At 48.8% G+C, this 15,014-nt stretch overlaps 6 protein-coding genes across 6 annotated transcripts; 2 read left to right on the top strand and 4 right to left on the bottom strand.

Moving 5' to 3' along the window:
* Positions 1–249: 249 nt before the first annotated feature.
* Positions 250–2,388, bottom strand: N7503_002381 (NADPH cytochrome P450 oxidoreductase family protein; the record flags this gene model as incomplete). The annotated part of the gene is made up of 1 exon (XM_057061928.1): positions 250–2,388. The coding sequence occupies one exon, from the start codon at positions 2,386–2,388 to the stop codon at positions 250–252; it is 2,139 nt and encodes a 712-aa protein (XP_056925890.1).
* Positions 2,389–3,438: 1,050 nt separating this feature from the next.
* Positions 3,439–5,079, bottom strand: N7503_002380 (cytochrome P450; the record flags this gene model as incomplete). Its single annotated transcript, XM_057061927.1, has 2 exons — positions 3,439–4,922; positions 4,974–5,079. The coding sequence occupies 2 exons, from the start codon at positions 5,077–5,079 to the stop codon at positions 3,439–3,441; spliced, it is 1,590 nt and encodes a 529-aa protein (XP_056925889.1).
* Positions 5,080–5,616: 537 nt separating this feature from the next.
* N7503_002379 (non-canonical purine NTP pyrophosphatase) lies at positions 5,617–6,453 on the bottom strand (the record flags this gene model as incomplete). The annotated part of the gene is made up of 6 exons (XM_057061926.1): positions 5,617–5,709; positions 5,758–5,819; positions 5,870–5,906; positions 5,960–6,104; positions 6,157–6,230; positions 6,289–6,453. 6 exons carry the CDS (start codon positions 6,451–6,453, stop codon positions 5,617–5,619), a joined length of 576 nt encoding a protein of 191 aa, XP_056925888.1.
* A 953-nt stretch (positions 6,454–7,406) lies between these two features.
* Positions 7,407–8,633, top strand: N7503_002378 (aldo/keto reductase; the record flags this gene model as incomplete). The annotated part of the gene is made up of 4 exons (XM_057061925.1): positions 7,407–7,432; positions 7,511–7,661; positions 7,728–8,084; positions 8,133–8,633. 4 exons carry the CDS (start codon positions 7,407–7,409, stop codon positions 8,631–8,633), a joined length of 1,035 nt encoding a protein of 344 aa, XP_056925887.1.
* A 1,300-nt stretch (positions 8,634–9,933) lies between these two features.
* Positions 9,934–11,727, bottom strand: N7503_002377 (uncharacterized protein; the record flags this gene model as incomplete). Its single annotated transcript, XM_057061924.1, has 1 exon — positions 9,934–11,727. The coding sequence occupies one exon, from the start codon at positions 11,725–11,727 to the stop codon at positions 9,934–9,936; it is 1,794 nt and encodes a 597-aa protein (XP_056925886.1).
* Positions 11,728–13,242: 1,515 nt separating this feature from the next.
* Positions 13,243–14,694, top strand: N7503_002376 (uncharacterized protein; the record flags this gene model as incomplete). Its single annotated transcript, XM_057061923.1, has 3 exons — positions 13,243–13,546; positions 13,597–14,212; positions 14,277–14,694. The coding sequence occupies 3 exons, from the start codon at positions 13,243–13,245 to the stop codon at positions 14,692–14,694; spliced, it is 1,338 nt and encodes a 445-aa protein (XP_056925885.1).
* Positions 14,695–15,014: the final 320 nt, after the last annotated feature.

Raw genomic sequence — 15,014 nt, 5'->3', positions numbered from 1 at the left:
GATCAGCCCCTTCCGATTGGTTCGCCTTCACCAGGCCGCGCATCCAAACTTTCCCTTTCTGGGTAACGGTCGCATGGGTCGCCTATTTCCAACTTGATCTCGCCTAATAGCGTGCGTTGGTTTGAACTCTGTTGAAATTGCGAGGATCGATCTCGCAAAAAGGAGATAGGACGCAACCGAACCCTAAGCTAACAAAGAAAACAAAAGAACAAAGAACAAGAAAAAGCAAAAGAAGAAAAAAAGCTTGCTTCAACCCCAAACATCCTCTTGCCACTTGTTCTTCTTCTTGACTGCCTTGCTCCAATTATTGACTTCATCTTCAGTCCACCCCTTAGTCTTCTGCATGGTTCCGCTAACAGCCTTCTCCACTTCGCGTGCCATACCAGCTCTACCACAAATATAGAAGCTAGCACCCTCATCAATAAGCTTTACAACCTCCTCTCCAAACTCTGAAACTCGGTCCTGTACGTACTGCCGTGGCGTACCTTCATACCTGGAGAAGGCAGCCACCAAACGCAATTTATCTCCGAGTGTTTCTTGCATCTCCTGCAGCTCATCTCGGTAAATGAAATCTTCTTCGGGGTTACGACAGCCGAAGAAAAGTATCATTTGACCGACCTCCTTTCCGACCTTCTGGACCTGGCAACGCTCTGAGAGGAATGCGCGGAATGGTGCGAGGCCTGTTCCAGCACCGACCATAATCAATGGCGTCTTGGCCGTAATAGGGAGTTTGAACTTGCTTCGACGGATGTGAGCGAAAACCTTGCCACCTTCTAGAGCGTCACTGGGCCCGTTGAGATGGTACGACACGCCATGTGGGTGGGGCTGGGAGTGGGCTTGCTGGGAGATGGCGAGGAGGTAGTTCGATGTGATGCCGTGGACCAGCTCGCTTGGGTTCTCTGGAAGGGGAGTTGTGGAGACAATGGCTGTGATAGAAGGTTTCCGTGGAGAGACTACACTGCTCGAAGAGATGGAGTAGTACCGTGGGCGGATGTGCGGTAGTGTCTCGACGAGATACGAGAGAGGGATTTTTGTCCACGTCTGGCCCGGACAGGCGAGTTGTAGTAGACGACCAAGAGTTAGGTGGGTACGGTTGATGAACTTTGCGTAGAAGTCTTTATCCTGGCCCAGGTTGGTCAGGTATGTTTTTGCTTCGGGCGTAGGTGCGAATTGGGCGAGATCGCGGACATTGTCTCGGTTAACAGGGGCACAGATTTCCAAGTAGTAACGAAGAAGGGCGATCGCGCTCGTCGGGGTGGGAAGTGTGATCTTTGTCGCTGGATCGAGGGGTCTAATAATGACTGGAACATCACGGCGAGAGGCTAGACCGAGGATCTCGAGTAGACGCTCTACTTCTAATTCTGGATTGGCTGGCCAGATGGCCAGGTGATCACCGGTCTTGTATGTCAACTCTGGTTGGTCACTCAGATCCACATCCATGTGAAGGCAGTTGCGGTCGGAGGATGTGAACAGCTCTCGAGAGTTGACGATGCTTAAGCTTCGAATGGGTGAGGATTGAGCAGCTCCCTTGGGGGCATCGACGTGGCTATTCGGTTCACCGTGGTGAAGGTCGATAGGCTCCAAAGACTCATCTTCCTCGACTTGAAGGCTTGAGACGTACTTGGCTTCCACTTCTGTGAAGCCTAAGTTGTCTTTGAACACTGTAAACAGGCTATCCTTCCAAGCCATAAAGTCTTCTTCGGTGGCACCTTCAGCATCATTCGCTTTGCCAAGTGGCATCAGGGCTTTGGCACCCAACTTCTCCAACCCTTCAACAATCACATCGACAACCTTGTTGTAAAATTTGTAGTTGGTATTGCCCAGACCGAACGCGGTATATTGTAGATTGGCTAGCGAGACATCGCCAGTCTTGGTGATCCAGCTCCAGAATTCCGCGGTATTATCAGCCGGATCACCCTCGCCGTAAGTTGAGACGATAAAGATCGCCAGCTTTGAATTCGGAATCTCAGAGATTGTGGCTGGATCGTAGTCTGACAGGTCCGCCGACATACATTCCTGACCCCATCGAATGGAAATTTCTCGGGCCAGGCGATTGGCAAAGCCCTCTGCAGTACCCGATTGTGATCCCCAGAAAATGACAATATTCTTGCCAGTGTCTTCTAGCTTCTGTGCGATGTTTCTGGTCTCTTTGTTGGCATTGATGCCAGCTAGGCCACCATTCTTCAACTGTGGGCGTTCGAAGTAGAGATGGTAATGCGGGTCAGGCCTGTCCCAGAGGGTCCCTCGTGACAGATACCCTGCTGAGACTCCAGCGACAATGGCCAAGGCAGCGTAATCAGCGATACCGGTCGGTGTCGCATACTTTTGAAGCTCTGCCAAAATCTCTGGCGACAGGTTCATTTGTGTGAGTTCTGCGAAAGACACCATTGTGGCAGATGTAACTTGGGTGTCGAGTCATAGGTTGGAATAAAATGTGAAACAGCGAGCAAGAAATATTAATATAGTCTGTAGCTGCGACAGAGTTCATCAACCTTGGAAGGACTATGAGATACCCCGCATATAAAAATGGCTTCTCTAAGTATGAAGATTTGGGGTAGATCGCCGGGATTAAACTTTGATCTCCACACCCGACGGGGAAAGATTCCCATCTTGGAGACGAGTCCAACTGCAATAATCATCTGGTATCAGGCAAATTCAGCCACCAAAGCTCTGATGGCATATCTGTGGAGGTCCAAGGGACGGACTTCTCAGGTAGACCTAACAGGAAATGGCTATGATGATGCAACCCCACCTAGCCATCTGACGCCTGCGCTGGCAGTCTCAAGGTTTAAATTGAAACCAGTCTGTATTACATTACACTGCATTGATGTCGCTAATGCTTGCAAGATAGGCTTTCACATTCAAAAATTGAGTATTTCCGCCGATAGAGAATAAATTAGGCCTAGAGGCCGGGGTACACGAAAGAAGGGTGTTCGGGGTAACTTCCCCGATAAATTTCCCACATAGGCTTGCCCAGACCCGTGGACAGGTCCACGGTTCACACATGGCATTTGGCATCAGATCGTCACACAAGTAACATTTTTGAATTGTCTGGAATACTCATTATGTAGAGCCTTGAGTGGCCTTCTAGGTCAGAATTTTTATGGATCAAAATCTATATTTTGACCTCCCGAGGTCGGTCGGTGTCTGGGCAGGCTTGAGATGGATAGCCCATCCATGCAACCGTGAATCAAATTACGAGCAGGGAAAACTGGCTGTTAATGAACACCTCCCGAGGTCAATGGATAGTAGAAACTTGAAAGCACTTCAAATGTTGAAAAATGCATAAACACAAAGAATACTCTGAATTGGACCACGGGAATCATAGATATATCCATGGATATATATCCTAATACTATCTTGAACATTCATGGACTGCGATAATAGAAAACCGTGGAAAGACCTCAAACCACCAACACTGGACTACTTGGCCCATGCTCACTCAATTTTCTCCATATTACGCCGCCAAATCTTCACAGGCATATCCTTCAAAATCAAATTCATAGTCTCCTCCCGCTTTAGCTCCCATCCAGGGTAGGCCAAAGCAAACTCGTACCGGTGTACCATAGAAGCAACAGCCTTTGTTTGTTCCAAGTAAGAGATATTGCGACCAATACAAGACCGAGCACCAGCAGAGAAAGCAATCAAATATGACTGAAGGGATTTCCCTTCCTCTCCAAGCCATCGCTCAGGAATATACTGGTCTGCATTCGGGAAAACACCCTCATCACGATGGGCGACATAAGCAGACATGCTGACAGAAGTTTGACCAGCCACCCATTCTCCGAGAATATTTGTACCCGATGGAGGTGTCTCGCGAGGAAGGCCATGAGAGGTCGGGGGGAAGATTCGCAACGACTCATCCAAGCACGCGCGTAGGTATGGAAGATGCTTGATTTTGTCGTAGTCCGCAACGTATTCGTCCTCGTCAAGAACATTGTCCAGTTCCTCGCGAAGCTTGGCAAGGGTTCGAGGGTTTCGGAGTAGTTGATACATGACGTTTGTAATGGCAACAGCAGTCGTCACACTCCCCGCATTCATCATGATATTGCACTCGGCGACCACCTCGCCCCACTCGAGATTGTTCGGGTTCCCGTTCTTATCCTCCATGAGGGCTTGGAAGAAATCATCCAGCTTTTCGCCTGCCTCGTAGCGGCGTAGTCTTTCGTTTCCGCGGCGCCACATGATATTCTCCCAGTTGTCGCCTGCTTTTTGCATCTCATTGAAATAGGGGATGACGTTGACCACCTTGTTGAGAGTGAGATACCAGTCGTAGTTCCATAAGATGTAGGACTGCTTGCGAGCTGTAGGGTAGAGTGCATCGCGCAGGCTTGTCGTATATGTCGATCCATCTTTCCTCTCAGCAATACATAAATCATTGCCTTGGTCTAGGAAGCCCAGTTTCTCAGAAAGTCCAATATCGGCAATGGCATCAAGAGTGAAGAAGTTGTTCCATGCACGCAGGTCCAGGGTGAGATCTTTTTGATCCGGCGCCACTCTGCCAGAGGCGACGTCTTCTTTGGGAGCCATTGTGCACACTTTATCAAAGTGTTTGAACATTCTTTGCACTTTGTCGGTAACTTTGTATTCCCAGCTCTCCAGATTCTTCAGAGCATATGCCGAGGAGAGTACCTTGCGCTTTCTTGCGTGATCTGGCTTATCCACGACATCGGCAAGGTTGAAGTGAGAGCCAGAGGTGATCAAATAGGAGCTGTCCTTGGTACATTTGGTATTGTGGCCATAAATGTCCTTGATCGCGCGAACATCTCCGTAAGACAACATGTTAGGGCCTGTTCGGATCACAGGGTGCTTTTTGTGCAGTTCTGCCAGCTCCCTGGACCTGAATCCCCGCGAAGCCATGAGCATGAAAGGGATTGCGGAGAATCCAGAGATCGGATGGAGATTGGGATACTTGCGCAAACCTGGGATATTGTTAGTGACCTGGTTCATTTGTCTCATTGCTTGGCACATACCTTTGGGGTCGCGAAGATATAATAAATATGGATAGCCGACGAAGAATATGAAAGCAAAGGCAAGAAGCCCGATCGCGTAGGGAGCGACCGCGAGGACCGACAGCATCTTGTCGAAGTGAAACTGGTAGACTGCCAGAGAAGGTAATATATATCAAATGAATTTAAGCACAAGAGGCCAAGTTGAGAACATGAGACCCTTGAGAGTATCGTTGAAAGTACAAGGATAGTAGAAATGAGAAAAGCGCTGCTCAAACTTGGAGGAGTGATGTATAAATATCATTCCAAAAATTCGGCCCAAGAAGTATATATGTATGTATTTAACCCTGTTCCGAGATTTCTGAGGGGCACGACTCGCCCCAGGGGGTCCGACCCGTGGTTCTGGGGAAATCTATCCTCCAAAAAAGCACCTTTCACCAGTCTCTCATGGTCTAGGTGAGAATAAGCACCCGATGGGTCTATGTGCAATGCTATGTGGGGCCTAACAGGAGCGGGGATTATTTCCCTTCCAGAAAATATAGAACCTTGGAGATTGTCGGAAAGAGAACCAAATGCGGGGTAACAAAAAGAGTAAAGCTGCCCGTGCGCTCAATGCTGATCTATATCGATCCATGTATGTCTGTATACACGAGATCGGTCCTGGTCCTCACTCCTGCCCGCAAATCAGTGACCGGTTATTGTCCCGGGCCAGCCACTCTTGGAATTTAACCAAGGCTCGATATCGATGAGACAGCTTGTTCTAGATTACGTCAATGCGAGTTTGGCAAATATCAGTGGCAATGCATACTTTTTTGTCATGCGCCATTTCCGCAAGAGTTTCCCCTTTGTGCTCGAAGATGGGCTCCCAGCCTAGAATGCGTTAACTCTCCACTGGAAACTTTCTGATGACCAAAACATACCAAAAACGGGTGGACCTCGAGCAGGGACAATTCTTCCCTGAATTGTATTTAGTACATCGCCACAGAGTATCGGGTTTTATCTCGACCAACCTCGAGTCTTCCTTGGAAAATCAAGGGTTCTGCCTCAGGACCAGCTGAAAAGGCAAATGTGCAAACAGCGTCCGCACTCTTATCATCATGTGAATGCAGAAGTTTATTTAAACCATCATTTCCTAGCGACTCTAGAAAGTATTTACTTTTCGATGTCAACTCGAGATCTGTTCTCATTGTTGAGTATCACCACATACATATAGGGCCCTGGAAGTCGGTTCATGGCATGGAACTCCAAGGACGAGTCTTCCACAATGACTGGTCCATTTATCTGTCAACATCAATTAGCACAATTGGCCAAAGAGACTGATGTTCATTGGGAATAAAACAATTTTAGCGGCTCGGCGACACTTATCGCTCGCGATCTCTTCTAATGACCCCTGGATCTCTGGGAGATCCAATGCCACAGGCTCAACAGGTATCAATCCACCAAGAATTGCATTGACCTCGATAACCTTGTTAGGGTTCCCAGTTACAAATTTGAGAGCCCTCATGTTGATTGCGTAAAGGATGAGCGAATGAAACACTGACTCATGTTTTCAGTAGCTGGTTTTACCGCTCTATGTACCGCCCAAATACAATCGGGCATCGCAAGATCGCGATATAGTCACGTGATGTCAAACCATGGCAGCGCAGATAAGGTCTCCAGGGTCGATGGCGTTTGTTGAAAAGAGTGGTGTTGAAAAGATTGATACCAGATAAGAATTGAATTGACCTGGAGCTAGATCCGAGCTTCAGCCCTCCAGGTTTGGAGTGATGGCGTTGTTGAAAGTATGTATACTTAGATGAATTCTGAAAGGTTTCAAAAAACTGCTCCGCGGCGAGGTACTGAAACGTGAACCTGCTGGTTCGAAGTCAATATTTACGTATACATATGTATACATTATCATATGCCCTATGCTAGCTGTGAGAGTTGATCATTCACTGGATGCTACTTCGAAAACAGAGACAGCCAGTCTTACCAAACCATGAAGATCCAGCCACTCATAACAGCCTTGAAGGGACACAATGCAACAAAGTTCCGAATTCTTACCCCAGATCTTCCCAGCCGTTCTCATGGACCGATTGGTGGCGCCCAAAGGTTGTGAGTGGACGACAGGAAACCTTGGAAGCTACCCGGCTATTTATCGGCTAGTCCGTGCTCGCTTGTGGATATCGGCATATCTCCAAGACACCGGTGTGGCCGACACCAAATTATTAATCACAACATACTTTCTCTCAAGTTCTGTTGTTTGAAATCTCTATACCCACTAAATCTCTCTCACGCCACCCAGTTGTGTCTTTGAAGAAGACCAGTCTTGTTTTCACCTAGTAAGTTGACCCTGAATGACTTGACGTCATGCCTAAGTATATGCCGACTTGAGTCAGAGGCAGAGCTAAATAAGCTTCTTTTCGTTTTCACAGATCTCAATCAGCCAACTTCGAATTAATTTTCAATTGTCTCAACATGTCTGCCGAGATGGAATACGTTCGGTATGAGCCCCACACCCAGCGTCACACGATGACTCAATCATCGTGAGTGACCATAAGCTGAGAACTAACGGGATATAGTCTCGGAAATTCGGGTCTGAAGGTATCCAAGATTATCTTGGGTACCATGGGCTTTGGAAGCAAGGAGTGGCAGGATTGGGTTCTCGATGAAGAAGATTCCCTGCCTCTGATCGAGCATGCGTACAAGCGGGGTATCAACACCTGGGATACTGTGAGCATAAGAATCCACGATCCATGATCGAACTGGCCAATCAACCATTCTAATAATCACAAACAGGCCGATGTCTACTCCCACGGCCGCTCCGAGGAAATTGTGGGTAAGGCATTAAAGAAGTACAATATTCCCCGCAACCGGGTGGTGATCATGACCAAGTGTTTCTTCGGAGTCGACGACGAGGGTACTCAACCTCCCATCTCCGCTTGTGCTCGTAACGATGGTGCCTGGGTCAACCGTACCGGTCTGTCTCGGAAGCACATTCTCGACGCGGTCGACGCCAGTGTCGAGCGTCTGGGCACTTACATCGATGTCTTGCAAATCCACCGCCTCGACCGGGAGACTCCCCGTGAAGAGATTATGAAGGCGCTCAATGACGTTGTTGAGAGCGGAAAGGTCCGCTATCTCGGAGCCAGCTCGGTACGTACTGTCCTCTCATTGTGAGCTACAAAGTCTGACTGCTCCTAGATGCATGCATGGGAGTTCCAAGCTCTGCAGAACGTCGCCGACCGTAATGGCTGGCACAAGTTTATCTCGATGCAGAACTACCACAATCTGATTGATCGCGAAGAAGAGCGCGAGATGATCCCTTACTGTCTTGATAGTGGTGTCTCACTTATCCCCTGGTCCCCAATGGCCCGTGGCGTGCTGACTCGGCCGTGGAACTCGCCTGGGAGTGTGCGCGAGAGCACCGACGCTACTCTTAAAGGCATTGTGCGTGGTCGTCAAAACGAGGCTGATGAGGCTATTGTTGGTCGTGTTGAGGAGCTGGCTGGCAAGAAGGGAGTGACCATGGCACAGATTGCTCTTGCTTGGTCGCTGAGCCAACCTAGTGAACAGCCTATTGTTGGATTGAGCAGCATCAAACGTATTGATGAGGCCGTTGCTAGTCTGCAGGTTAAGTTGGCCCCTGAGGAGATCAAGTATCTGGAGGAGCCGTACGTGCCCAAGGTTGTCATTCCCATGTAAGAAATAGCAAAGGGAGGAATCTACTGGGTTTTCGATTTGATAAGCAGCATTGTTCGGCAGGTCCATGTTCACAATACTCAGAATCGTAGATTGCCAAGGGATACGTACTTCGAATCGGAAGCTACTGACTTCATCTGGAATTATTCAGCCTGCGCCATCTCCGTATCAAGCTTTACAGCAACATACTTTAAAGGGCGGTATTTGACAACGTGCGTTCCAAAATTCCCGCATGAATGCTCGGGCTGTTGAGGGAAAGGAGAGGGGGAAGGAGAAAGAGCGGATGAATTCTAGTGGACATTGTATTTTTATACTGCTAGGCGTTTGTATGCTTCCATGTTTCATCTTTGACGCCTTGGTTGATGCCTTGATGACAACTTTGCATATTTTTATTCGCTGCTTTGTTTTGTATTCCAAACGATACCTGGATACATCGATGGGCCCAATATGACTCGACTTGCAGGGTTGGGGTGAAAATCAGCAGAGGAAGATTCAGGGGAAGAATCTAGAAACACAAAGAAAAGGTTCGAAATTCGAAAAAGAGGGGGGCGGTTGTAGTCGACTGCATCACGCCTTTTCAAATAGATGAATTGCGCCTTCCACACTCGGAACCCATTGAGTGATAGATACCTGTGCGAAGCCATGCAACTGTCTACATTTGATCATCGTCAAGAGCAACAACTTCTTCGGCGGTACCTACCACGGGAACTCTGTACTCGGGAATTTCTACGCCGTAAACGGGGATGGTCAACCTAGTCCGCAGGTGGTGTTCTACAAGAGAAGATTTCTGTGGAGCATGGAGTATTCAATTTGGTTTCACAATGTGTACAAACCGCAGCGGATCCTTATGGCAAAGAATTTAATTTGAACTGATCAACTATGAATTGGTGTCGTATGTATTTGTAGGTGAGGTGCAAGTAGGATATAAATGGACATTTCTATTGACATGGACCATGGGCATCGTTTCAGAATTGAAAGGTAGCGATGTACAAAAGACCACAATGCCACAGATTCCAACTCTGATCTTATATGTAAAAGGAATCGCACTGGGGTACCCAGTTGCTTTGGAAGGGTGATGCCAAAAATGATCGAGAATGAAGAAGAAAGAGAGGGGAAGTGTATGGACTCCTGGAGTGTGAAGAAGAGGCAAACATCGTGTACCTGCGATGCCGGGAAATAAAATAGAAGATAACGCCCAACCAAATGCAATGGAATCCAAAAAAAAAAAAAAAAATGCGGGTAGGAAATACAGACAGGTCGCTGACAAGATGCTGGGGTATACATATGTTGAAATGCAGGGTCCTCAATGGGCCCTTTCCTTTCGGTGGAAAATCGTGAAAAGAGAACTGAATCGGTGTCGGCGTTTGCTTTTGCTGTTACCAGGAGGAGCTAGTTCGGGCTCTTTGATGTCGTCTGCATCCCAGACCTTGTGGTGATCTGGGTATGAGGAGACCATTTGTCCATTGTTCGTGGGCTTAGGATTCTCGTTGGCTTTTTTCGCTTTGGATGTGTTCTTGAGCGGGGCAGCACGCGAGGAATCCTCGGCCTCGGCCGAATTAAGTCGGATGGACGGTGGTCGAGATACAACAATCTCGCGTCCATACTCGCCAGTGCCTGTGAACGCACTGTGGCGATTCAGACGATTGCCGGCCGAGGCGCTCCGTCGCTTTGCTCGATCCATGAATGCAGCACCGGTTGAATTTGAGCGTCTGGAGAGACTTCCGAACATAAGACTATCAACAGGTGATTTCGAACGGTGGATACTCGCGGCGGATGCGCAGCGCTTGTTGCCATTGGCTACATCCTTTAAATCATTCAATTCATCACGGCGTATGGGGCTGTTGTTTTCACTCTTGGCGTTCGTTGATGTGCAAAACTTAGAGGATGCTGGAGAGGCGACATTTTTCCCGGTGAGAGATGAAAGTGGATCGCCGTAATTGAAATTGGACGACCAACCCTCGCGGAAGGCGACCCAGATCCCAGTGATGATGATTAAAGTGCGAAGTCCATCCTCGACCGTGACGAGATTTGCATCCGGATTCAAGTCCAGCGCATCATTATCAGATAGATCACTAATAATAGACATGCCCGAGCTCGGAGTGGTGGGGCCGGTGTTCGATCGAGTTACAGCGGAGTATTCATCGAAAACTTCTAACTGGTTGCGTGTCAAAGAAGCGATGACCGGGTGCCGACGAGTGTTGGGGTCGATGACACTGAACGTGAATCGCTTGGTATCTTCGCGCGGCTCAGAACTGGGCTGTGCAGACATCCGGCGATTCCTGCCTGCTCGCAAAGCCCAGCGCATCACTCGAATTCCATTTTCCGTTTGCGCGACAAATTCATAAGAACCGCTCGGAAGGGGTGTAGCCTCCCATGTCGGTCCAAAATTCAAGCAGATCTCTGCCTTTCCCTTTTGGAGTGCATCCTCCTGGAGCATCTGACAGATTGTAGCTACCACTTCGCGGTGATCTTCGTCATCATCTTCGGAGCTCGGTGGTCGTTCCGGAATACTGGCGACCGTGCGCTCATATAGTTCACTCATCACGATTATCAAGTCATTTGGGCCGAGACCGTTCTTGCCACGAAACATTGCTGGAAATTTCCGAGCCAACCGTGGCAGATATAATGTCGACGGTAGAACATCCAAGATAGGCAAGGGTCGAGGTGTGTGCGATACCTGTTGCAGCTGTAGTAGAAGCTTTGGACGAAGCTTCAGTCGCTTGTGACGAGCATGTGAGGCAGGATGGGCGAGCTGATACGAGGTTTTAGACCGAGTGGACTTGCGCGTCGTGTTCGTGTTTGAGCGGCTGACACGAGGTCTGCTGAGGGCCGACGTGGTGGCCTTGGACGATTCCCCCTCGCTCGGCTTGGATGCAACAGGGCTCATGGCCACGCCGGATATAGATCCCACAGGTTGTGCAGGACCATCAGTTGGATTTGTTCTGTTATATAAAGCGCCCAAAAACGGCAGGGTGGCCAAGGAGAAGGCTGGGGAGTAGGATGGTGAAGCTGGTGCGGGTGGCGTTCCTGGCTGGGCGCTAGGATCGGGAGTGTGAGCAGCTGCGGCATCCGCTGTGAGACCAAGATTCAGCAGCATTCTTGGACTTCAGCGGAGCCACATTGAACCTGGTCAAAACCAGAGCCGCGGTGAGCTTGAATATATGGCGCCGGAGCAAACACTAACGCATTACAGGCAGTCCACGCGTCAATTGCGGGGGGATAAAAAACTAGCCGGAGGCCAGTCAGGTGGGGATATGCGCCGGGGCTGGAAGCGAAGGATGAGAAGACGACCGATACAGAAAGTCAAAAAGAATGTGTGAAAAGATAGATCGCGGGTAGCATGAACTAGCAAAGGAAACTGCAAGGGGGGGGGGAAGGGGGAATGTTTCCTTTTTTTAAGGAAATGACCATAAAATCTTGCGTACATGGCGGTCAGCCTTATACACACAAAGTGGAGAAAGAGAAGTTTGTCGCGGATCGGTCACTGCGGCCTCCGATGCCTCCGTTGACTTCCGGAGCCCGGACGATCAGCTAGGAAGCTGCGGCTCCGAAATGACATTCCGTCATCAGTGTATAAATTTGCTTGGCATATTCTTCGAGCTTAGTTCTACAAAAAACCAAGCTAATGATCACGCCTAAGCAACATACCCATTTCTTATGATATGGTCGGAGGGGCCGTACGTGGGTGGGGGAGTGCGAATTCTCTAGTAAGCGGAGTCTTGTGTAACATAGTTTATTTCAGATATCATTCTTCTAGCAATGAGAGATGACAATTTAATAATGCCGAGCATCTTCACCGGAGTTCAGCTCAGAAGTTGGACTTCGGCGCCGAGGAATCCCTGTTGTTCCGCTGGAAATCGGACAGACTGATGCACCGCACGCCCCACCATTATTCATTTGAAGAACTTTATTTGATCATAATTTGATCATGTCATCAAGTTCCAAGGACTTTAACAAAAGCGCACATATAACCCTGCAGGGATGCTGACCAGATCTGAACTAAATTCGATCGACGTCAGCAGTGGCTAGCGTCATTGACACCTCGGTACTTACAGAACAATCTCTGTATACAGAAACTTAGAATACTCCTGCTCAGCTGTATAGGGCTGACCGGGTGTTCCAAGGTTGTGCGGTGGATTTGTCCAAATTCTGACCCGCGCGTGATCAAAGTGCCAAGACGATGGTATACAGAGTTCACTGTGTATTACGGATTTCTTCATAATTTGGGTTTGCCACCATAAATAACTTCACAAAAGCTCGTGCCTGGTACAATTGATGTTTTGTGCAATCTATGATTTTCAGGAGTCCGATGACAATTTTGGAAACTATCATGAAACCAGATCAATATTGAATCTTGTTCATCGCACTCCTTGTGTCGGTGTCGGCTCGGTTCGGTCTTTGTAGATCCAGACTAAACCCGCTGACTAACCTATGCACGCTTACATGTACAGTAACGTAAATCTGGACCCGCGTCGTCCACACCGATGTGCCTCGGTTGACTCGATGATCATTGATCAGATCCACAAGCAATTTTTTCCATGATCAGTGACCCGCTGGAGACCCTAGCTAGGTAATAGTTGGCATTGGTGGCTCTACCTGTGTCTAGACCGCAATGGCAACTGGAACCTCTGCCACCATGGCCCGGTTGGACAATCCCATTCAGAGCTTAACGGGCGCGTTTTGGCTGTGGAAAGCTCTCTTGTTTATTGCCATTACTGCCTGTCCGGGCCCAGGCTATGATACCTCCACTACATTGATATCCTATGAGGGTGCTGATCTCACCACTTCGCTCCCGTGGCCATTGAGACTGGCTCGGTGGGACTCCATCTATTTCCTTCACACCGCAGAGCACGGTTATGTCTTTGAACAAGAATGGGCCTTTGGATACCCTAGAGTGCTGGGTTTCTTTGTTTCTGGTACATATATCATTTTACCATATGAGAGTTGACCAACTGACGATCCACAGGACTTCACAAATCTGGCGGGCTAGGGGGCCCCGTTCCGATTGCCTTAATAGCAGTAGTGTTATCCCACGTTGCCCACTATTTTTCTGTTCTGGCTCTCTATCGACTTTCGGCCAATATTTTTGGTGAGAAGACGGTCACCCAGAGATTAATCTGTTTCTTGTCCGCTGCGCTCCACATCATCTGCCCGGCGGGTGCTTTCCTCTCTGCCCCGTATGGAGAGTCGATCTTTTCGTTTCTCAATATTTCAGGGTTCTACCTGTACTCTGGATCTCTCATCTCCGAGCGTCATGGTGTGACGGTTTTGCGAGACCTGCAGGTACTCACTGCCGGAGTTCTTTTTGCCATTGCCACGATGGTCCGCAGTAATGGCATCCTGAGCGGGTTCTTGTTCGCATATGACGCTATCCTCTTAATATGGGCAGGCTTGACTCAGGGTCTGTCCTCCCTCAGTATTCGTCGACTTATCGTCATTGGAGTGGGTGGTGGCACTGTGGCACTTGGGATGCTTGTGCCTCAGTTTCTAGCCTACCGGACCTACTGCCTGACCGACCTAGATCGAGAATGGTGTAGCTGGACACTACCCAGTATCTATACTTGGGTCCAGAGCTACTACTGGTAAGTCGTTTTAATTTTGCTCAGCCGACTTGGTATTTTGATCGCGATCCTGACCCTTTCTCAGGAATTGTGGATTTCTGCGGTACTGGACCGTCTCGAATATTCCTCTCTTCCTACTCGCTGCACCGATGCTATTTATCATGGGCAAGTCATCTGCATGGGCCCTTCGAGCGCCCTCTACTTTGCGCTCCCGGTCTGGTAACCAGGCATCTTCACCTCTTAGCCCGGGCTCTATGCTCTTCCGCTTGGCGGTGCCCCAGGGTTTACTGGCGGTCATGGCTATGACGAGTTACCACGTTCAGATCGTCAATCGGATCTCGTCGGGGTACCCTGTATGGTATTGGTATCTTGTATCGATCGGGATGGAATGCCTCCAAGATTCCCGCAAGAATCACCGCAGTTTAGCGCTTTCCGCACAAGCCATGGTGGTCTATGCACTGATTCAGGGGGTCCTATATGGTTCTTTCTTACCGCCGGCGTAAGATTTCAAGTGTCAAAATAATTGTTAATCAACACTAAGCTACATAGAAGCATTGGGTGATTTGTGTGTTTCTCCGCTTTTACGTACCTTGTACCCCGGGCGGATTTGCACGCCGGTTGCGTAAGGCTGTCTGCCTAAGAAAAGGTTGGGCCATTTAGGCGCGCTTGACAGCCCGGCGAAGTTGGAATTATGGCCAGCTTGTTTAATTCTCATTTGAGAGGCCAACAGGTTTGAACTTTGAGCAAAAAAAAATCGCATATTCTTATGCTAAAGTTTTCATCCACCCTTCGATCTAGTTTTGGGAGTTTTCCACGCGGGTCT

This window comes from Penicillium pulvis (genome assembly GCF_028828015.1).
Source record: "Penicillium pulvis strain IBT 33274 chromosome Unknown contig_12_segment0_segment0, whole genome shotgun sequence".
Classification (NCBI taxonomy): domain Eukaryota; kingdom Fungi; phylum Ascomycota; class Eurotiomycetes; order Eurotiales; family Aspergillaceae; genus Penicillium; species Penicillium pulvis.
This window is presented reverse-complemented; position numbering and strand designations above follow the sequence as displayed.